General features: G+C 40.7%; 3 protein-coding genes across 4 annotated transcripts; 1 reads left to right on the top strand and 2 right to left on the bottom strand.

The window, feature by feature from the left end:
* The first annotated feature begins 111 nt into the window (after positions 1-111).
* kcnip4b (potassium voltage-gated channel interacting protein 4b) lies at positions 112-21537 on the top strand. Of its 2 annotated transcripts, none has more exons than XM_056773393.1 (8): positions 112-234; positions 19917-20041; positions 20184-20253; positions 20429-20499; positions 20742-20849; positions 20989-21093; positions 21182-21244; positions 21332-21537. In XM_056773393.1, exons 1-8 carry the CDS (start codon positions 147-149, stop codon positions 21377-21379), a joined length of 678 nt encoding a protein of 225 aa, XP_056629371.1. In that variant the 5' UTR covers positions 112-146; the 3' UTR covers positions 21380-21537. The 2 variants fall into 2 exon arrangements, with proteins under 2 accessions (XP_056629371.1, XP_056629379.1); XM_056773401.1 differs by having other exon boundaries at positions 20989-21060.
* On the bottom strand, positions 7024-12309 carry LOC130440294 (uncharacterized). Its single transcript, XM_056773344.1, has 2 exons — positions 7537-12309; positions 7024-7254 (listed from the first exon to the last, which is right to left on the bottom strand). Exon 1 carries the CDS (start codon positions 10608-10610, stop codon positions 8742-8744), a length of 1869 nt encoding a protein of 622 aa, XP_056629322.1. The 5' UTR covers positions 10611-12309; the 3' UTR covers positions 7024-7254; positions 7537-8741.
* Positions 12892-15913, bottom strand: LOC130440302 (uncharacterized). Its single transcript, XM_056773357.1, has 2 exons — positions 15847-15913; positions 12892-15574 (listed from the first exon to the last, which is right to left on the bottom strand). The coding sequence occupies exon 2, from the start codon at positions 15335-15337 to the stop codon at positions 14000-14002; it is 1338 nt and encodes a 445-aa protein (XP_056629335.1). The 5' UTR covers positions 15338-15574; positions 15847-15913; the 3' UTR covers positions 12892-13999.
* Positions 21538-23249: the final 1712 nt, after the last annotated feature.

The raw sequence follows: 23249 nt of genomic DNA on the forward strand, positions 1-23249 counted from the left end.
AAAATTATTCGCTCAAAGATGATGTTGGTTACGTTGAAGCCCTCTAACATTGGACAACGTACACACCTAGGCTAAACCTGGTACAAAATTAAATGTTACGGATTTGAACCCGACTGGACATTTAACTAGTTCTGAAAACTTGAGCGATGAGCAGCCGGCGGCGACGATGCAAACGTCAGTTGATCAAGTTCACTCAGCACATTGCTCGATTGATCTCAGGCACTCTGAAATCAGGTAAAAGGAAGAACTAAAAATCTTTTTAAGCGTCTTTTTCCATGCGATTTAGTGCTTTATTTGGCATTTAAAATGCTTGTTCATGTAAATCAAAATGTTCTTATTATTAATTTCGTTTTTTTAGTTAGCATAACATTACTATTTTAAATCTATACATCTATGCCATGTAGTCTATGTTACTATAGTTACATACATTTTGGAAGAGCCTACTATTTATAATTTGGGTAACATACTTTTTATGTTAAAGCAAAAATAAATACAGTGCTTGACAGATCAGTAATCCATGTACATTGAAACTATTGACCATAAGAATGACCGTAAAGCCTATACAATTTTGATTTAAGCTTTTTACTGACAATATATTTCTTATTTTAATCTACATTGTCTGTTTAGCATCCTATAATTAAGTAAAATCGTAATAACTGCTACTAAAATGTATTAATTTATAATGTATGAATAATGTGTTTCCTAAATGTATTACACACCAGTCAGACTGGCTTGGTCTCATACAAAAATGGAAACAGTGGGCCTATAGTTATTACATGGGAAAGTGGTAATATTTTGTAAATTATTGAAAAATTAACATTGTTTTAATAGCTCTTGTATAATCAAGCAAGGACAATCAAACCTTACTGGAAGACATTAATACTAGGTTCACCTAAAATCCAAGGTGCCTATAGGTTTTAACCAAAAGCGGGAACATTTATCTAATTGTTGTCTCACTGATTTCAAGGCAAGTTACTGTTACATATTAGTATTCCATTTTATTTCAAATCAGTGTCAAACAGGATTTTTTTATTCTAACAAATTAATCAATATAACAAATAACCCTCCTGACAAATACATTTTCAATTAAAAAGTGTGACAACTAGTCGTGGTCTTGCCTTTGAAATACCACCACTTAATCAAGTGTTGTATCTACAAAGCCGCTTGTCCTCTGCCGGGATGTGGGAGGGTTGTAACCTATCCGCATTGTAGGCAGGGTAACCCTCTGGACAGATGGCCAGTCCGTGTGGTTGGCTTTCAATAAAAAAAGGGAACAGTTTGCTGTAAGAAGTATCCACAGCAAACCTACTATTGCAATGACTACTAAAATTCATATTCTATAGGCTTACGTTAGAATGGCTCAATTCGAAATCAAACCTGGCACAGGTATACCACAATATCAAAAGTATTCATAATACAACAAGATAACCTTTTCTTAATACTCAACTCAAACGGTGTTTGCAAGTATTTCTAGATTAAATTTTTTAATTGATTAGAAGGGGTATAGGTCTGAAATAGTCAATCTGCCATATTGTTAATCACTGCACTGACTAACCCTTGACAACTTTCAATACATTCACTAATGATCCTTTAGAGAGTACAATCAGTGTGGTGATAAATTATGTTTAAAACTCAAAATTATAAATACAATTACAATATTGAAAAGGATCAACTGCTGTTTTACTGTTTCCACATGATTATAAATGAATCTTTCTTTCTATACTTTTAAAGGCTTTCATTATGGAAATGCTTAATATTTCATGTAAGAGTTTTAGATTTGCTACGGTTAGAAATAATCATGTTTGACTCCCGTGTAGGGTGGATCACTGCTGTAATATCTCAGAGATTATTGCTGTCTTTCAGTATGAATAATACACAGACCTTTACACAACAGTGATGTATAAACCACATCCCTGATCATACGACTGTAAATCAACCACATGTGTGTGTTTTCCTCCATTGTTTGTAGGTCTATTCAAAACTATGAATTCAGTATTTAGACTGTGTATCTTATTTTGATTTTATTATGTTTCTATTGTTACAAGGTGTAATACAATCATATCCAATGATCCTTTTCCATACCCTTTGTGCTATATATTGAAATTGCAGTACTCAATAATAGTCTCGACTCTGTGGATGAGAGTTCTAATTAATTTCATCTTTCCCTTGCCTATGCTTAATATCCTTATGGGACTAAATATAATTACACACTCCATCATTGCATAGCCCACCATGAGACACTGATGATCCTTTAATAAAGCCATAAATTAAGCATTGCAGACACCAGTATCTTTTTAAGCTAATTTTATATGCCACATTTCATCTGGCTTTAAGGTTTATATTCTGCCGTGAAACTTTAATAGGAGACCTCGTATCTAGTATATGAATTTCAGAAGTGTAGTATCTTCCCAAATGGAATACTAAACGGTTTTATACAAACCGGAAGTATATCGGTTTCCTAAACCAGCGCCAATGACGTCAATCGCACGCCACAATGCATGTGAATAAAAATATACTTGTGCATTGTTCATTTACTGTAGTTTTCATCTGTTTGGCCCAGCATTACTTAAGTCATCATCATATTGAAGCGTTATCACTCTGCAGGAGAATTTTGCATGAGCAGCGTCTGAAAGCCACGCCCCCTTCCGCTACGTAAGCGAAACTCTCCTTAAGAGTGATAATGTTTAAATCTGATTATGACTATAGTATTTCTGGGCAAAACAGATGAAAACTATATTAAATTTACAGTGCAGACTTTTTTTAATTCACATGCATTTTGCCTGCCCTGCGATGGGTTGGCACTCCATCCAGGGTGTATCCTGCCTTGATGCCCGATGACTCCTGAGCCCGTGACCCGAGGTAGTTCGGATAAGCGGTAGAAAATGGAATGGAATGGAATGCATTTTGCCGTGCGATTGACGTCATTTACGCTCATCTGGGCAACGATATACTTTCGCTTACTATAAAACCGTTTAGTAGTCCATTTGGGGCGATACTTCCCTTCTAGTTGAATGCATAGTGCATCGTTTAAGTGCATAGTGTATAGTAGGTCATTTGGGACACAATTTAGAGCAATACATAGGGAGCAAATAATGGGGTGAGGGGCATGAATCAATAACAAGATAATTAATGGGGAAACGAGGGGGCGGGGTCAAGACACAAAATGGGAGAGCACATGCTCAAGCCTAGAAAAAGCATGAACAAGATGGTGTCAGATATGTTAATTGTTTTTTTCAAGGATTGTAAATAGTACTTGGCATGAAAATTTCTTATTGTTGGTTATTAATACCCTTATTATTGATCTTGCATTCAAAATAGGGCTAGAATATATTCTTTGTATTCTCTTGTGTTCCTTGAAGGGAAATGTGGTGAGTAGTGTGACTTTTTATGATCAATTTGTAACATCTTTAATATGAATCAGCAAGAGCTTTATTGCCAAGTATGTTTGCACATACAAGGAATTTGTTTTGGTGACAGGAGGGTCCAGTACACAGAAACAGCAACAACAGTACACTGAGACCATAACACAATAGAATACAGTACACAGATTATTTAAATAAGGATCTAGGGGCATAAAAAATTAAGAAATACAATACAATAAACATAAGATAAAGAGAGTGAAGCTAGGTGTGTATGTAAATATGTACAAGTAAAAATAGGAATATACTATTGTAGTTCAAGGTATGTGCTTTATACAGCAGAATGAAATATAATTTACAGAAAAAGTTGTATAATAAATAGACAGTGTATTATCTGGAGGATATAATTAATATTGAACAGAGTTATTAATTGCACAGTGGGTAATACACATTTCACTGTTCAAGAGGTAGATGGCCTGAGGGAAGAAGCCTTTTTTGTGTCTGGATGTTTTGGTGCTCAGTGCTCTGTGGAGCCGACCGGACGGGATCATTGTGTAGAGATGATGGCTTGGATGTGAGAGGTCCAGGGTGATTTTCTGATTCCTTTTCCTCACTCTGGAAGTATACTGTTCTTGGAGGGTGGACAGGGGAGCACCTACGATCTTCTCAGCAGTCCGAACCGTCCTCTGTAGTCTTCTGATGTCTGACTTTGTGGCTGAGCCAAACCAGAGATGATGGATGTGCAGAGGACAGAGTACATGACTGCTGAGTAAAACTGTTTCAATAGAGTTTGTGGTAGGTAGAACTTCTTCAGCTGATCTAAGAAGTACAACCTCTGCTGGGCTTTTTAAGCAATGGAGGCAAAGTGATTGTCCCACTTCTGGTCCTCAGAGATGGTGGTGCTCAGGAACCTGAATGACTCCACTGCTACAACAGTGCTGTTCATGATGGTGAGAAAGGGGGTGTACTGGCCTCACAGAATGCCTTATCCTGTTATCCAGCGAGTTAAACACCTCCACACAAAGAGTCTCGTACACCAAGTTTGCAGTTGAGAACTTTATCATGCTTTAGTGTGAAACTGCAATACAAATACATAAACACCAGTAAGTGCAAAGTACTGGAGTACAATAAACGCATTACAAACCCAATGCGACACATAACTAGACTATAGAGTCATTAATTATGTATGTGGAGTATTTAGCATACAAGGTAAGTATTATACGTATAAGCATGAACTTCACGGTAACAGTTACATAGGAACTTAACAACAACTTAGCTTTCAATTAACATTAGCAATATCACACTTAACAATAAATAACACCACATTTATATATTTTACTTCCTACTTACAAAGAATGCTTTCAAAGGGCTAACAAGGAGAAACCAATACCAGAAATTCTGTGCTGCTTCATCTAGCGTATTTACTTCCTGAATGTCCGCTTCGTATCAAATGGTTTCAAAATAAAAGTCTCCGGATACATAACTAAAATCTAAGACTGGCGATGCCAGAACACACCCCGTCTGGTATCTTCAATATACCATTACAAACATGACTGCTAATATTAACTTCACTCTGGGGATAGAAGAAGTACAAGCTCTGAAATAGGTCTATAATAGATCTTTGTAGTTCCCTGCTGAACAACCTTTATCTCAGCCTTCCTAATGAGGCCATCATGGCTTGGAACAGTCTTTATAATGACCCCCATTGGCCATTCGTTCCTCCTCGCTTGCTTATCCTTGAGAAGAACCACATCTCCTTCTCTGATGACAGTCCTTTTGTGTTTCCATTTCTGGCGTGACTGTAAGGTGCAGAGGTACTCCTTCCGCCATCTGTTCCAGAACTCACCAGCCAACATCTGAACACGTTTCCATTGATACTTCAGCATCTCCCTTGGATTACAGTCACTTAAGGGGGAAATGCATGCGCACGATTTCTGAGTCAGTAGGTTGGAGGGTGACAGAATGTGAGGATGCTCCGGGTCAGATGAGACAGCACCAGAGGACGAGCGTTGATTATGGCAGTGACCTCAGCCAGGAATGTGGTCAATGTTTCATGCGTCAGCTGCACATTTCCAGCCTGCAGCAACATGCTGTCTAGTATTCGTCGTGCCACGCCAATCATGCGCTCCCACACTCCGCCCATGTGAGATGAATGGGGAGGATTGAAGATCCATACACACTTCTGCTCCTTTAGGTAGTCCTGGGGCCCGTTCTTCGTACGTCGCTTATTACATCCGAGATCAAATGACACATCCAAGATGATATCATCGTGCTAATCATGATCCGGTTAATTGGGTTCTTCGAACACACCGGCCGCTTATGATTAGTATCGCTGGATTGAGTTATCTGAGATAATTGCGCGTTCGTGCGCTTGCTTAAAAGGGGATATGCATCGATAGTAGAAACAATGATCAGCAACGCTGCTATTGGCTGCTCATCATGGCAAAAGAGCGCGCTCAGTTTTTCTACGCAGCAGAGCAAGAATTATTACTGGATGGTTATGCTTCCAGTAATAATTTGAAAAAATAATTTAAACGCCAGGGGAGAGGACTGGCAAAAAGTAGCAGACAAATTAAATGCGTAAGTGTTATGGTTATATCACTTATTATTACAGTATATAGTCTTATTTTAATAATTTCATATTTCATATATATTTCAATTTTCGTAAATAATTTGTTGCTGCGTTAAATTATGTCTATAATCCAAATGGCTTGTACAGTCATTTCAACAAATAAATATTGAGTCAATGCTTTGACTTGTGAAGGTGAAAGCTGTATAACTAATGTAATTTTTTTGCAATTTGATATTGATCATATTTTCTCCTAGTGTATTGTTATGCCATTGAGTTCTCCTCTTTTGTGTAGTTTTACATAATACAGCAACACTTTTATCTGTTCCTAGGAAAGTGGTGTCTGAAATATGTGCAGTGAGTGGACATTTCTAACTTTACATCAAAAGGAAAGAAAGTGCAACACTTTGCAATACCCATTTTTCTTTTGCAGAGGACAGTGAAGAAACCCTCTCAGATGACTGTCCTTTGGAGGAATCACTTGTAAGTGCACAAATAACTTTATGTAATTTAGAGGTGTGGACACATTATTTCTGACTGCAATATGAGTTGCAGGAGGAAACGCTTACAGACAGGCCTACAGCACAAAGATATACAGAGGTCGACAGTCTACTTTTCCTTTTTCTGTTGCATCAGGCTTGAGTTTTTTTTCTTTAATGGCACAGGGGGATATCCGTACCCTATATAAACGGAATCTTCAACATAAAATTGAGTATTTTGCTCTTAAAAAAACAAAAATTAAGGGGAGAAATTGAAATTGACATCTTAAAGAAAAAAAAACTGGCACCAGAGATTGAGTTGCTTTAAAAGAAACTTCAGAGTAAGTGCTTAAACACTATTTTTCACAAAGAGCACTATTGCTGCACTTGGATAACTATATATATATATCTTATTGCAGGCAAAAGATGAACATCACTGGCTTTTCTTGAGAAACAATCATTGAAATAAAACTCCATGAACTATGCATGTTGTCTTCTATTATTCATTTAATGAAAGTTTATGTGTAAAAAAAAGAATTCATGAAATCGTGTTCCACAATTCTGTCCCGTGCAGCTCTGCCACTAGGTTGGTCCAAGTGCACTGTCTGGAGGTCATCATCAGGCTGCACCTCCACCACAGGGGTCCTCTCCAGGTGCAACCCTCAGACCCTTAACACACTGAAATCTTCCTTTAGTTGGCCAAAGGTCATTTCAATGCGTGCCCTTGTCCTGGCTAGAGCTGTATTGTAACGGGTTTGTGGTCCAGGGTTTGGGTCAGGGAATGGCGTCATGAAGTACTGCCTGCAGTCATAGCCCCTGTCGCCAAACAGGATCCCATCGTAAGCACCTGGAAAAATGCAGTTTTGTTAGGCTCAGAATAAAATTATGTAATACAGTGAGTTTTAAATAATTTTTCCTTTCCACGTTCAAATAATGTGCATAAATGTGACTCTGAAAATCCTGGAGTCATGCACAGAACCAGGCCATGGCTTCCACATTTGTGATGTCGAACATGGAGTCACACACCATCTAAAATATTTGTAATCAGTCAACTGCATACTTTTTGATTACGTTACTTTTATTTATTTATTGCTAATCTGGAATATGAATAATTGTAATAGTAATTTACTTGCACATTTACACTGTGAAATCCCTTTCGGTTCAAAAAATCCTCTTCATTTGGGCCAGGTGGGGCCTTGATGGGGACGTGTGTGCAGTCTATGGCACCAATAAGGTTAGGGAAGCCTGAGGAACAAATACTGTAAGTCCTAGGCTACTTTTTGGCATGATCATGATTCCATGATCTTCATTAACAATTATAATGTACCTGCAATGGCAAAACAAATCTGCTTCACAGCCTGTGGTCTTAACTGGCTTGGAAATACCACAAAGCCCCCTAAAAACTGTTTGAGTGACAGATAAACTTTGCGAGTGGCACGACAAACAGCACGTTTACCCAAGTTTTCTGCATCTCCAATAGTGTAAAGGAAAATGCCACTCGCAAAGAGTCACAAAGCTATACAAACTGTTTGTGCAGTTGTTAAAGCCCGACTGCGACGAGTCGAACATTTAACGTGTGGGTCCAACAAGTTGATAATGTAGATTACACCCTCCCGAGAAAAACGATATCTCTCAATCAGTAGATTATCGCGCTGCGCTAAAGGATCCTGTCGATCTCGCAAAACGCGATTAATTCGAAAAGCTCTGCGACAGACTTACCCAGCTCCTCCTCTTATAAAGCCGCAATCTAATCCTGTTTACATGAAGTAAGCCTGCTCGCGAGCAGGTTCAAGCTTACGGACCTGTTGCTATGACAGCAAGTCTAGGACGAGCTTCGAAGAACCAAACAATCCAAGATCATGCCAAATCGTCAACAATCAAATCCAGCTAACCGAGTTAGCGACGTACGAAGAACGGGCCCCTGGACTCTTTCCTGTTCTGTAGTGATTCCCATCTCTCTGCATGCACCAACAAAATTTGTGCCGCAATCTGAGCGCAGCTGCTTGACAGGGCCACGCAGAGCAACAAAGCGCCTAAAGGCATTGATGAAGCTAGAAGACGTCATTTCTTCGACAACTTCAATGTGGACAGCCCTAATGCATAAACAGGTGAACAGTATTGCCCATCGCTTACTGTTGGCTTGTCCCCCACGCGTTCGTCTGGTGAACACCTCCCATGGCCCGAACATGTCCAAGCCCACGTATGAGAAGGGGGGATCCATCTGGAGACGATCTGCAGGTAAATCACTCATCTGCTGCTCCTGAATCTTTCCTCTGAGTTTCCTGCAATTCACACACTTGTTGAGGACTTTATTTACACACCTTTTAGCTCCAACTAACCACAGGCCGTTATCTCTGATGGCGCCCTCTGTGAAATGTCTCCCTTGATGCTGGATCTTCTCATGGTGGTGACGTACAGTGTTGAGACATGATGGTTGCCAGGTAAGATAATGGGGTGTGTCTCTTTCAACTCGAGGCCTGACTGATTAATGCGGCCACCTATGCGGAGCACGCCAGTGTTGTCTATAGATGGGTTCAGCTTTATGAGAGGACTGCTATGTGGCAGATTCCGTTTTGCTTCAATGTAGCAGAATTCCTCTGCATAGACTTCACGCTGTACATGTCTGATGATCACCTTCTCTGCTTCTTCAAGAGTGTTACAGTAGGGCACCCTCCTACAAATGTGCCAGCCATTACAGTCTTCATTTTCTTTAGGATGAGCAAAGCAGCGAGCAATGTGCTGGAGGTTGGCAACAGCATTTGTCATTGATTTCCATGTGGAGAATCTTTCCCATCTCTTTGAGCTCAGGAGATTTTCTGTGATATGCGTGGACAGAGTTTTCACCTCTGGGCGGATCTCTGCATCCTTCTCTGGTTCAAGCAACTTGAATGCATCATGTTCTGACGGCGACACTGATGAATGATGAAGGAACGAAGGTCCTGAGAGCCAGTTGGTGCTGAGGAGTTTTGAGGCCGGAACAGAGCGTGAGCCATGGTCGGCAGGATTCTGATCCGTTGGTACATAATGCCATTGTGCAGGTACAGTAGACTGCCTAATGCGCTGAACTCTGTTATTTACATAGACATAAAAACATCTTGACTGATTGTGTATATAACCAAGAATCACCTTGCTATCTGTATAGAAGCTAATGGAGTCAAGTGTGAGGTCAATCTCTTCACTTATTACCTCTGCCATTTCTACAGCCGTGACTGCTGCACACAGTTCAAGCCTGGGGATGGTGAGTTCAGGCTGAGGAGCAAGGCGTGCTTTCCCTATGACAAACCCCAGTTCTGTGTTCCCTTCAGTGCTGGTGACCTTCAGGTAAGCCACAGTGGCTATAGCTTTCACAGATGCATCCGAGATGACACATAGCTCTGTGCTCTGGATCTTAGAGGAGGGAATGCGTGAGTATGTTCGCGGCAAATGGATGTTGCCAAGATGTCGCAGAGAAGTTCGCCATTCAATCCATTTTTCATGCAATTCCTCGGGGAGAATTGTGTCCCAGTCAGAAGCCTGTGCTGATACTTCTCTGAGCAGAAGCCGTCCTTGTGCGGTTACTGGTGCCAGGAACCCGAGGGGGTCAAAAAGGCTGTTTACCATGGAGAGCACACCCCTGCGTGTATAAGGCCTTTCCATCTCTGGGACATGGAATGTAAAGTAGTCTGACATAATGTTCCATCTTACTCCGAGACTGCGCTGATCTGGTAGGTCGTCCATGAACAGGTCGAGATCCTGGAAGTCCTTGGCCCTATCCTCCACTGGGAATGCGTCCATAACCTCTGGCCTGTTAGAGGCTATCTTGTGAAGCCGCAAGTTTGAGGCCGCCAGCATCTTCTGTGTCCTTTTGAGAAGATGAATTGCCTGTTGTACAGTGGCGACAGACTTGAGAGCATCGTCCACATAGAAGTCACGTTCTATGAAGTGTCGGACGTCAACTCCATACTGTTCCTCTACCTGTTGCGCGGCCTTCCTTAATCCATAGGTGGCCACAGCGGGTGAGGGGCTGTTCCCGAACACATGCACCCTCATTCTGTAGTCCACCACATCTTTACTCATGTCATTGTCTTGGTGCCAGACAAAGCGCAGAACATCCCTACAGTCCTGTCGCACCAGGAAGTTGTAGAACATTTGCTGGATGTTAGCTGTGATTGCCACTGCCTCCTTCCTGAATCTCAGAAGAATACCCAGCAGACTGTTGTGCATGTTTGGTCCGGAGAGTAGCACGTCATTGAGGGATACGCCTTCAAACTGTGCACTGGAGTCAAAGACAACACGTATCTGTGAGGGCTTTTGTGGGTGATAGACTCCAAAAAAGGCAAATACCAGTACTCTTTGCCCTCCTCTGTTGGAGGAGCGAGCTCTGTGTGCTGGGCATCTAGCATTGCCTGCATGAAGTTCTTGAAGTGGGTCTTCATCTCTGTTTTTCTCTCAAGGGTGGGTTGCAAGGACTTAAGGCGGCTCAATGCATATTGCCGGTTGTTGGGGAGCCTTCTCCGTGGCTGGCGGAACGGTAGTGGGGCCACCCAGCTTCTTGTGTCATCTTGAATGAATTCATTCTCCATTGTCTCGAGGAATAAGAGATCCTCCATTGATGGTGCAAGATTGTTGTCGTTTTTGGTTTGGTGGAAGACTGAACTTCCTATGCCTCCAATGTTTGTGCTAAGGCAATTTTCCTTTGAGGTGTGAGGGGAAAAAATGTAGTTGATTGGGAAGGACAGGTTTCTCTTTGACAGACAAATGGCTCTCACATGGAGGGAAGTGGCTTGGCCTGCCGTTCTCGAGAACGTATGTTTTCATTACAGTGACCTCTGTGGGCTTGTGAGTGCTTCCCAAACACACATCACCTATAATTACCCATCCTAAGTCCAACTTCTGGGCGTACGCTGCATCATGGGGACCATTGATCTGTCTGCGTACCTTATGGACCCTTAATATGTCTCTTCCCAGCAAAAGAAGGATATGCGCGGATGGATCCAGAGGAGGAATCTCATGAGATATACTTCTGAGGTGGCGGTGGCCATGCGCGGCTGCTGGGGTGGGAATTTCATCCCTATTGTTGGGAATAAAGTTGCATTCCAAAAGCGTGGGCAGAGAGAAACTGATTGCACCATCTGCAGATTCTATGACATATCCTGTAGCTCGTCGGCCAGCTGTTTCACCCATCCCAGAACAAGTTCTCAGTGTGTATGGTAATGTAGGGCTGTTTATTTTGAATATGTCAAAGAACTTGGATCGAGCTAAGGACTTGTTACTCTGGTCATCCAGCATAGCATACCTTTTCTTGCCTTTGTCGCGGTCACCAGCTGGATAGACAGTGACAAGGCATATTTTGGAGCAAGACTTGCCATGAAACCCTTCTCCGTACACTTCAGTACAGTTGGACACAACGGCAGACTCTTGGACTTCTGGTTTCTCCCCGCCATGCTCTTCTGGGGAAGTAGAGGGCTTGGAGGCCCATGGAACTGGGCCTGGGTGCAGGGCAGTTGGATGCCTGTCGCTGCCACACTCGAAACATCTGGCTGTTGACTCACATTACCTTGCTACATGCTTATCTGAAGCACAGCATTTAAAGCAGATATTGTGCTCCTTCAATATTTTCTTTCGTTCATCAATAGGTCTTTCCCTGAAGCCTCTGCACCTTCGTAAGGGATGTGGTTTGTGATGCACAGGGCAAAACTTGTCTGGGCCTTCAACAGAGGACGTGGAGTTGGAGGAGGGGAACACATCTGTTTTATGAACAGAGACTGATCTTCGGCCATTGCCATGATTCTCAATATACCGGCTTCTGTTTACGGTATTAGGTACAGACAGTAGATTAAAGCTTGGGTCATTACGTGCCTTTGCTTCGTTGCGTATAAACTGTGAAAAGAAGTGAAATGGTGGAAAGGCTACGTTCTGTTTTTGTTTGTAGCGTGAGCCCTCCATCATCCATTTATCCTGAAGTCCGTATGGAAGCTTCTCTACTATAGGGCTAATACCCAGTGGCGGTTTTAGGCACGGGCGAACCGGGCAGCCGCCCGGGGCGCCAAATTTTCACGACACGTGGGGGGCGGCACAAGCACTTGAAAAAGAAAAATAATCTGCGCCGCAAAGCAGGTTTCTATTATGTATAATATAACTGTCTGTGTTGGGAATTGGCAAATCGCCGCCCCTGCTTGCTGAGAAGCGCAGAAGCTGTGTGAAAACTGTAAAGGGGAGGGGCTGATCCCCTGATGGACAGTTCACCTCTCCCAAATGGAGCGGACAAGGAGGGGGGCCCATTTAGTGGGCTAAAATCAGTCACACCTTGACTTTCTTCTAAATAACGCACATTTCATTCATAATTTTAAAGCACAGGCCTATTTTTCCACGTTTTTTTCTGCATTGTGTGTGAAATGGCTAATAAAAAAAGTTAATCCAAAACGATTATGTGGAGGTGAAGTGGTTTAGTCTTGTTTGTCGAGTGCCAGATAAACATGAAAGCGATGGAGAGAAAAATGTTTAAGCCGTCAGGTGCCCAATATAAGAAAAAATCAAAGTAGAAGCGGAGAAAGGAGCAAAAGATAAAGGTATGTAACTACGTTCTCTCTGTATGATTACGGTGACGTTATCCATCATCAATGAAGGGCTAATGTTAATGGGTGGTAACGTTAACTCTTACGTTTGTTAGCCTTCTTGCTATGATGCTTATACAACAATAATTCGGTCTTAACTCAACAAACACGAGATCTAATTTCACCATAAGATTGTGCTTTGCAACAAAACTGTTACAAGTAAAGTTATTATTTATTTCCATCATTGGGGTTAATGTTGGGCCCTGTAATTAGCCAACGAAATTAACATATGTCTGGATGTGTTCAAAGGCAAACATTTGCTATAACTCTGTTGCGTGACAAAGAATATAATTTGAGGCAGTAACCAAGGAGCTAATTGTTCCTCCCTTAGATTAGATTAATAAAGCGTCTAATGAGTCATGACAGACATTTGGCATGTAAGGGCATGTTTATTTAAATTTGCAATTCATAAGAGTTATACTGTAGCCTACTGTCTTTTGATGTCAATTTCAATTGCAAATTCATGGGCACTTCTAAAGTATTTTGGAGAATCCTCTGCCACTGGTCAGCCATCAAAAACCATCAGCCTCCTTGAATTTTATCACTTTTATGCATGATAAGGATCTATCAGAGATCTACCCCAACTTTTGGACTGCTCTCAGGATTACACTTACTCTGCCAGTCACTGTGGCTCAAGCAGAGAGGAGCTTTTCAAAAGTTGATCAAGTCATACCTGAGGTCAACCATGTCTCAAGAACAGCTCACTGGCCTTCCTATCATCAGTATCAATAACTCAATAGGGGGCAGATTTCGTATGATGACATTATTGATGATTTTGCATTAAGGAAGGCCAGAAAGGTCAGGTTTTAGTTTGTGTTTTCTGTTCTTAGTGCAATAGTGTAATAATTAGATTTGCTTTTGTGTGATGAAGGATTTGTGCTATTTAGAATATTTTTTCTATATTTTATTTGTATATTATTCTTAATATTTTAATGTTGTTGTTCTCTGGTCGTGTTACATCATGATACATATGTACATCATGTACATATGTTGCAACATTTATGTACATAGAGTATATTTAAGTTCTGATAACTTATACTGATTTGTGCAGAATTGTGTTTTTAAAATGTTCTGTTGAAGGATTTGTGGAATTGAGAAATATAAGGTTCGTCTTACACTTATATAGTTATGGTAAAACATGGCTTTTTTTCTCTCGGATGGGTGGGAGTAGATGGGGGGGTACCCAGAGCGGATCTCGCCCGGGGAGTGATTCAATGTAGAACCGCCACTGCTAATACCCCTTGCTGTGTCCAAATAAGAGAGCCCTGGTAGGTATCCTTCATGTTTCACAGACTCAATCTCCAACAGCAAGTCGGACAGCTCTCTAAGCTTGTGGTGTTCTTTGAACGCTACTTTAGGGAATTTTTCCAGCTTTGTGAAAAGAGCACCCTCTATGGCTTCTGGCGAACCATACATCTCCTCTAACCTTTCCCATATCAAACACAAGCCTGCAGAAGGATTTCTCACATTTACTGATTTGACGCGGCGTGCGTGTTCAGCGGACTCTGTGCCTAGCCACTTTATCAATAAATCGATTTCTTCTCCTGCCTTGAGATCAAGACCCTCAATTGTGTTATTAAATGACATCTTCCAGCACAAGTAATTCTCTGGTTTGTCGTCAAACCTGGTGAGCCCAGACGAAACTAGCTGGCTCTTTGAAAGATATTTTGCCAAGTCTGATGTGGCTGTGTCTTTGGACGGGTGATACGCTGTGGTTGTATATGGTCTATGAGGACTATATGCAGGAGTGTGAACAGGGAGGTCTCTAGCATACTGTTGATGGCTGTTCAGGAGTTGAGATGAAGTCTGTTCAGCAACCCCTTTATTACCATGCATTCCGCTAACTGCAGAGTGGCTAGTTGGCTGATTGTGGATAAAGGCCGATGGTTTATCTTCCCTTTCTTCACATACTGATGCACAGCTGCTAACATGGTGTGATGTTTTCTCATGGGTCGAACTGTGTTCCTTGAGTAAGATTTTGCTACCACTAAGATGACTGTGCTTGCTCACATACTCCTCAGTCCGTTGTTGTGCACCTTGCAGGGGTTGTAGCAGCGGTTTGTATTCCTCTCTAGCCTCAAATTCTTCGGCGGCCGCCTCCATGACTGCAGCCTCTGCCCTTGCTGCCACGGCCTCTCTCTCTCTCTCCAGCGCATCAAGTGTTGCTTCTAGACGGGCCTTTTCTGTCCTTATCAATATCTCTCTCTCCGAAAAGGCAGCTCTTGCCTGTGCACCTTCAGATTTAGCACGTGCCGTAGCGGCCGCCAGAGCGATGCTTGACGTTGTGGTACATTTACTTAATATTGTTGCTTGTTCTATAATGTCTTCTCTTTCCATGTTAATTGCGTGTGTGTACCTCAATCCTTGTTTATGATGCTGCAGTTATCGTATTGGGTAGGACACCTTTCATGAAATGCAGTACGATCATCAGCATCTCTTTGCGAATGCTCCTTTTTCACTGTACTGGCCTCACAGAATGCCTTATCCTGTTATCCAGCGAGTTAAACACCTCCACACAAAGAGTCTCGTAAACCAAGTTTGCAGTTGAGAACTTTATCATGCTTTAGTGTGAAACTGCAATACAAATACATAAACACCAGTAAGTGCAAAGTACTGGAGTACCATAAACGCATTACAAACCCAATGCGACACATAACTAGACTATAGAGTCATTAATTATGTATGTGGAGTATTTAGCATACAAGGTAAGTATTATACGTATAAGCATGAACTTCACGGTAACAGTTACATAGGAACTTAACAACAACTTAGCTGTCAATTAACATTAGCAATATCACACTTAACACTAAATAACACCACATTTATATATTTTACTTCCTACTTACAAGGAATGCTTTCAAAGGGCTAACAAGGAGAAACCAATACCAGAAATTCTGTGCTGCTTCATCTAGCGTATTTACTTCCTGAATGTCCGCTTCGTATCAAATGGTTTCAAAATAAAAGTCTCCGGATACATAACTAAAATCTAAGACTGGCGATGCCAGAACAGGGGGAGTGCAGGGGGCTTTCTCCTGAAGTCCACAATCCTCTCCACTGTTTTAATCGTGTTTATCTCCAAGTTGTTATGACTGCACCAGATAGCCAGCTGCTCAACGTCCTGTCTGTATGCAGGCTCATCACCATCCTCGATGAGGCCAATGAGTGTGGTGTCGTCTGCCAACTTCAGAAGTCTGACAGAAGGGTTTTGGCAGTGTAGTCATTGGTGTACAGGGAGAAGAGCAGTGGGGAGAGAAGGCACCCCTGGGGGGCACCAGTGCTGATTATGCGGATGCTGGATGTGAGTTTCACCATTCTCACTAAATGTTACCTGTCTGTCAGAAAGCTGGTGATCCAGTGACAGATAGAGCCAGGAACAGATAGCTGGGTTAACTTTGTATGGAGCAATGATGGGATGATGGTGTTGAAAGCGGAGCTGAAGTCAACAAACAGGATCCTCACATAAATCCCTGGTCAATCCAGATGTTTCAGGAAAAAATGCAGCCCCATGTTAACTGCATCATGAAAAAAACGTTTTGCTCTGTAGGTAAACTGCGGGGGTCCAGTAAGGGTCTTGTTATGTCCTCCAGATAGGCAATTGCCAATCTCTCGACTGACTTCATTACCCATATGTGGGAGTGTCGGGTCTGTAGTAATTCAGTCCCGTGATTTTGGGTTTCTTTGGGATGGGGATTATTGTGGAGCCAGAGCAATTGAGAGAGAGTGTCGCGTCAACTCCGTTGACTCCAATGGAACAGTTTTTTCACAGCAATGGCGGTTCATGTAGGCTCTCTATAGTTCCCGGAAGTTAATAGTTACGCATGGAGCTGCGACTAAACAGACCAACTGAGGTAAACTTTTAACCCTTTTAAAGATGAAAGCCATTTAATAAATACAAAAATCAAAGAAATAAAGCATTTAAAGAGAAAACATCTCAAGGCTCCTTGAATCACGTGTTTTGGACTTCCGTTGGCAGAACTCTCTCACTCTGGGTGGAGCGCTTGAAACAGGAAGAAACTCTACAGCTCCAAATCTGAAGCGCCAGACTGTCCTTGTGAAGTTCTGGAACAGTATTGTAAATAAAATGTAACAATTTCGTTTTTAGTTGTCTCATCTTTTGGAAGGGCAAACAAAGAGGCTTTTATTCGCAATGAAACACACAGCACCTCCAAGACATGGCTGCACCCGCGACAATGCAATGAGATTTACAAGATCGGTGACCTTACTTGCATATAGATTTGGGCGGTCTTAGTCAAGTCATACCACGAAATTATGTAGATTAGCGGGGATGTGGTTACACAAGGCGTTTTAGGCAGGTCTGGGTGAGCATTCGCTTTTCAATTGAATGTATCTTTTGTTCCGACACTTTAATTTTTGCAAATTTACATGTCTAAAACATGCATGGGCGACTTATAAAACATGAAAGACACAAAAAAACACGTATTCCCGCCATATGACACCTTTAAGGTTGCTTGAATGTGCTGCAGCAACCTGTCTTTCTACTAAAACAAGTGTTGAACAGGAACATTTTGACCTAGAAATATTCACTGAATAGTTTGAAGTATTTATAGACTGAATGGCTTTGTTTGATCAGTGTGTATTATCACGTTTCACTTTAACAGTTCGCCTAAAAATTAACATTTTGTCTTCATTTACTCACCCTCAGGTATTTTGAAGAATGTAGGAAAGCAAACAATGGGACACAGAAGAAGCACTTTTGACTACTCAAAGGGTTTCTGCGCTTAAAGGGTTCTTCACAGCGATGCCATTAGGCGCTTTCCGACCAGATCAGTTCAGAAACAGAGTCCCGCGAACGAGTGAAGAAGGTGTTCGTGAGCTAAGTTTTCCCTTAGGCTTTTCCCACGATTGCATTGGCACATGCAAAAGGAACTATTTAGTGAAATAAGCTGGTCGACAACAACTTCATTAAAGGGCGTCAAACAACCAATCAACAGAACTTTGTCCAATGAACGTTTGTTTATGTGACCTGACACCAATTGACCACTGAATAGAGAGCGACTTCGCCACCCTGGATACTCGCCAGGGACGAGAAAGTATTTGTATACCTTAAGCACACAGGTTAATTTCAGGAAGCGGCAAGCGTGAGCGTAGAAATATATAATTTAATTTAGAAGATTCAGACACAATATCAATCACTTGGAAAAAAAAGAAATAAAGATAATAAACAACAACATCCGCCCCCTGCCGGGCGACCGGATGTAAAACCGAAGCAAAGGGGCGGGATTATTGACATTTTACCACAAGATAAATATATACCCCCCATATCCACTGATAGGACATTTAACAATCAAATCCCCCAATCACATACTATGGTAGTCAATGGCGACCAAGAACTGTTTGGTTAAAAACAATCTTCCAGATATCTTTCTCTGCATTTTTTAGAACAAAGAAATTTATACAGATTTGGAACAACTCTAGGTTGAGTAAATAATTACCAGAATTTTCTTATGGGTGAACTGTCCTTTTAAGATCAAGCCAGTAGTGCCAGAACAATCCATCTTTTCACTTTTTTTATAATGTTTAAAAAAATCTCAGTCTTCTTAAAGTTAATATTGTTTAAATGTTGATAAAACATGGTCATAAATAATATAAATTGATATTTAGTATGCAGAAAGGTGTCATACATATATTGAAAAGTCTATAATCGGACATTCAAAAATGTGTCTTTCATGGTCTTCATGGTCTTTCATGGTTCCTGCAAAGCTCTGTTGTATATTTCTCCTACCATACACGAAAAAGGATATTAAGAGGTAAGCTTCTGAAGTAGGTCTTTGTTTTGGAAAAAAATATGTACAAACCTGTGCTTCCCAAGATCTGTAAAACTGAAGGCACCAACCTATCAAGCACTGTGCAGGACATTCTTCATGAGAAACTGGGACAGCGGTATTATGAATGCCCTGAAGGAGACACCACTCAAAGTTCTCTTTGGTGACATGACCTGCAAAGGCACCGTAGTAAATATTTAATAAAATTTACTAAAATAGGCCTGCAAACCCTGATTTTATCAAGGCTTTGGCACTATGAATGTTGACCTATACTTATTAAATAGCTGCTAAATACTATCTGCTAAGCAGCCAAGAAAACATTTTTTTTTTTAAATAACAACAATATCGCTGTGTCACACGAACATTCAACCCTAATACCATACTAGGAAACATGCAACATAAGGGGGACATTCACATGATGTCTATGTAACGTCTGTTAGTTTAAACCCACTTTTGTATATCTGCTGGACTAGGACCCTTGGACTTCTTTTGGGCGTTTTATATGTATATCACTTGGACGTCATTCTGGCTCCTCAGTGGACATCTTTTGGACATTATACATAGACGTTAAAAATATGTATTTTGGGCATGTCTGTGCTCCTTGGGATTTCATGAGAATGAAATCAAGGTTAAATGAAGTACGAGTTGCTTAATAAAGGTTAATGTTTCCACATTTCTGTGGATCTTATGATTTCAATAAAATTGATTTTTATTCATAAAGTTTAGGGTAAGATTAGGGGTAGGGCTTTAATATCTCAATAAGCTGCCATAATTTTCATATTTTTTACAAATATAATGATTTACACTTTGTTATCATTGCATAATATTCAAAACACAACAATTCTTAGGTGCAAATAGTAATGTTATCTGCTACTATTGATAAGTACCAATAGCTTCTACTATTTCTACTCAATCCAAAGAAAATACAGCTATTTTCGATAAGTGTAAATAGCATACACTAAGAAATGCTGCTATTTGGACTAAGTGTAAAAAGAACCTACTGCTGTAAATAGAATCGGGGGCTATTTCCACTTAGTGCTTAGCCGCTGCCTTAAAAATTAAGGTCTTGTTTTCAATGAAGAAAACAAGTTTCCCAAATAAATGACGACAGCCATGCATTTGCTATGTTACAGATAATGAGGATGAAGAGCTGGAGAGCACGACGGAACGGTACCAACCAGAAAATCTGGAACAACTGCAGTCGCAGACCCATTTTTCCAGACAAGAGTTACAGCTTCTCTACAGAGGATTTAAGAATGTGAGAGTTCAGTTACACACCTGCTGCTGCGATAAGATATAAAGAAAATGCTATTCACTTTAATTGGTTTTAGTTCCATTGCTCTTGTTGCAGTTATTCTTGTCTCTCATTATTTCTGTCTGATCCTTTTTTTTTCTGCTAGGAATGTCCAAGTGGAGTTGTGAATGAGGACACATTTAAAAACATCTATGCATTGTTCTTCCCAATGGGAGGTTGGGTAACCCTTTGGTGTTTTTTTTGCACCTAGATTTATATTTAGTGCCTGGAGTTATTTGCAACACAGTTATTTGTAACAAGAAGGCTCTTACATTAGATTTCTTAAGATCTTATGCAAAAAAATTAAGAAAGATGCCTGTCACTAACATGCTTATGTCATTTCTTTTTCAGATTCAGCAAAATATGCATATTTTCTCTTTAATGCTTTTGATAAAGATCAAAATGGCTCACTTAGTTTTGAGGTAAGAATATTTAATATATTTGAAATAACAAAAGTTTAGACAAGTGCTTGTCTTTGAAAGGCATGAGATTTTGTACACATTTTTGGTTTCAGTCTATATTGTAGATACGGTTTAGGCAACAGATTCATTTTCAGATGTTGAATATAATAAAATGTTTTGAATTGAAATTTAAACTCGCACTTCTATTATGTATATGCTTTATGATTTCTTTGGGAGTTAAAGGCTTATCTCTGTTTTTTTAGGAGTTAGTTTGTGATCTCTCAGTTCTGTTGAGGGGTACTACTCAGGAGAAACTGAATTGGGCTTTCAATCTTTATGACATCGACAAAGATGGACACATTACTAAAGAGGTTTCAAATAAACAAATCATATTATTCTTAAATGTAGTTTTATTATATGTCTTTTTAACTACAGTGTCTATTTTGTGTAATATGACATAGAAACATAATTTTTATATCTAAGGCTGTGTTCCTCGTATTTTTGTTTCAGGAAATGTTTGATATATTAAAGTCTATATATGATTTAATGGGGAAATCTATCCATCCCCGGCTTAAAGAAGAGGTAGTACGGCAACACGTCAGAATGTTCTTCCAAGTAATGCTATTATACAAAAGGCCTAATTGTTAAAAATCGCAAAAATACTCCACCGTTTAATACTTCATCACATTTTTTACCCCCTCAGAAGATGGACATAAACCAGGATGGCGTAGTAACTATTGATGAATTCATTGACTCCTGCCAAAAAGTAATGATTTTTAATCTTATTTTTATGTTTTCATTAACTGAAACATATATGCAAATTAATACCATTGTTGACTCTTTTGGTCTGTAGGATGAAAATATCATGCAGTCTCTTAAGATTTTTGACAATGCAGTCTGAACATCAGCCAGGAAATCCACCATCAGAAATTGGATTGACTTCAGACAAGAACACTCATTGGATTTCAGTTTTGTAAAGTGATGAACAGCTATTGTGGGCCATTCTAGACTATCCAAGACTGCTCATGAATGTTTTGGATATTTATTTTGATATATTTATAAAATACTTTAATTACTCTCATTCCACAAAGGTCATATGTAATTTAGAACTGACTACTAAATGCATGTACAGTATATTTGTAGAAGTTTGAAATGTTTACTTGATGCAAATAAATGTGTATGTTAGAAGAGCAGCTGCAGATCTGTGATCTAAAATGTGTTAGATCTACATTTCAAACTGGATCTCACTCCAGCCTTGAAATTTACCCCCTGGACTTGTACTAGTTTCAGCACTTAGGGTCAAGTTAGACTGTAACCAGAAGTGCCATAAAACAAGATTATTCACAATCTCATGTCCCACATCTTGACAGGTCTATGAATAGCGTCTTCTGTGTCCCATTTTTTCATGGTCATTTCTTCACCATAAGCCATAAATTTTGATTCATAATTATCCCTCATAGTACTATAAAATCCAGCAATAAGAATGTAATATTTGACCGTGATTGTGAATTCTATCTTATGATCGTTCTCTCTCTATATTTTTTAAAAAGCCAAACCTAAACTAATTCCGATATATTGCAAACTCTAAATTGATGGCTCATTTGTTTATTCTGACATTTTAACCCACTTAGTGGTCCACGTACACATGAGATCAGTTTCATTGTATTTAACATCAATTTATGAATTCTATATAATTATAGATCTTTAAATTACTGATTACTTCTACAAAAAGGATGAAGTTTTCTTGTACTTTATAAGAAATGTAATTTTCTTTTGTGAAATTTGTGATCAAATGATGATAGAGCAATAAACATGATTGACTATGAGAATCAGCACCTCCAAATCTGAGGCCATGGTTCTCAGTCGGAAAAGGGTGGCTTGCTCACCTCAGGTAGGTGGAGAGTTCCTGCCTCAAGTGGAGGAGTTCAAGTATCTGGGGGTCTTGTTCACGAGTGAGGGAAGGATGGAACGGGAGATTGACAGATGGATCGGTGCAGCTTCTGCAGTAATACGGTCGCTGTACCGGTCTGTCGTTGTGAAGAAGGAGCTGAGCCGCAAGGCGAAGCTCTCGATTTACCGGTCAATCTACGTTCCTACTCTCACCTATGGTCATGAGCTGTGGGTCATGACCGAAAGGACAAGATCCCGGATACAGGCGGCCGAAATGAGCTTTCTCCGCAGGGTGGCTGGGCGATCCCTTAGAGATAGGGTGAGAAGCTCGGTCACTCGGGAGGAGCTCAGAGTAGATCCGCGGCTCCTGCACATCGAGAGGGGCCAGCTGAGGTGGCTCGGGCATCTTTTCCGGATGCCCCCTGGACGCCTTCCCGGGAAGGTGTTCCGGGCATGTCCCACCGGGAGAAGACCCCGGGGAAGACCTAGGACACGCTGGAGGGACTATGTCTCCCGGCTGGCCTGGGAACGCCTCGGTGTCCCCCCGGAAGAGCTGGAGGAAGTGTCTAGGGAGAGGGAAGTCTGGGCATCCCTGCTTAGACTGCTGCCCCCGCGACCCGGCCCCGGATAAGCGGAAGAAAATGGATGGATGGATGAGGGTCTCCCTGGTCGCCCCTATACATTTGCAACCAATGTGACACTCAAATTATAATGTTTATGATTTTCTAATGTATGACTGCATCAGTTTTTAATTTTAAACCTCAGGTTAACCCTTCCTTGTTGATTTCTGTATATCATGTAGGCACCTATCTAGTTAGGCCTACTGTAAGTCAACATGTGTTTTAAAAGATCAACAGCAGCAAGATTGTTAACATATGTGA

The sequence above is a fragment of the Triplophysa dalaica genome, chromosome 2 (assembly GCF_015846415.1).
Source record: "Triplophysa dalaica isolate WHDGS20190420 chromosome 2, ASM1584641v1, whole genome shotgun sequence".
NCBI lineage: Eukaryota > Metazoa > Chordata > Actinopteri > Cypriniformes > Nemacheilidae > Triplophysa > Triplophysa dalaica.

Coding starts and splice junctions, on each gene's coding strand:
- kcnip4b (XM_056773393.1), top strand. CDS start 147: ATGAGCAGCCGGCGGCGACGATGCAAACGTCAGTTGATCAAGTTCACT. Junction 20,500..20,741: donor ATGGCTCACTTAGTTTTGAG/GTAAGAATATTT, acceptor CTGTTTTTTTAG/GAGTTAGTTTGTGATCTCTC. Junction 21,245..21,331: donor TCATTGACTCCTGCCAAAAA/GTAATGATTTTT, acceptor TTTGGTCTGTAG/GATGAAAATATCATGCAGTC.
- LOC130440294 (XM_056773344.1), bottom strand. CDS start 10,610: ATGCACAACAGTCTGCTGGGTATTCTTCTGAGATTCAGGAAGGAGGCA.
- LOC130440302 (XM_056773357.1), bottom strand. CDS start 15,337: ATGGAAAGAGAAGACATTATAGAACAAGCAACAATATTAAGTAAATGT.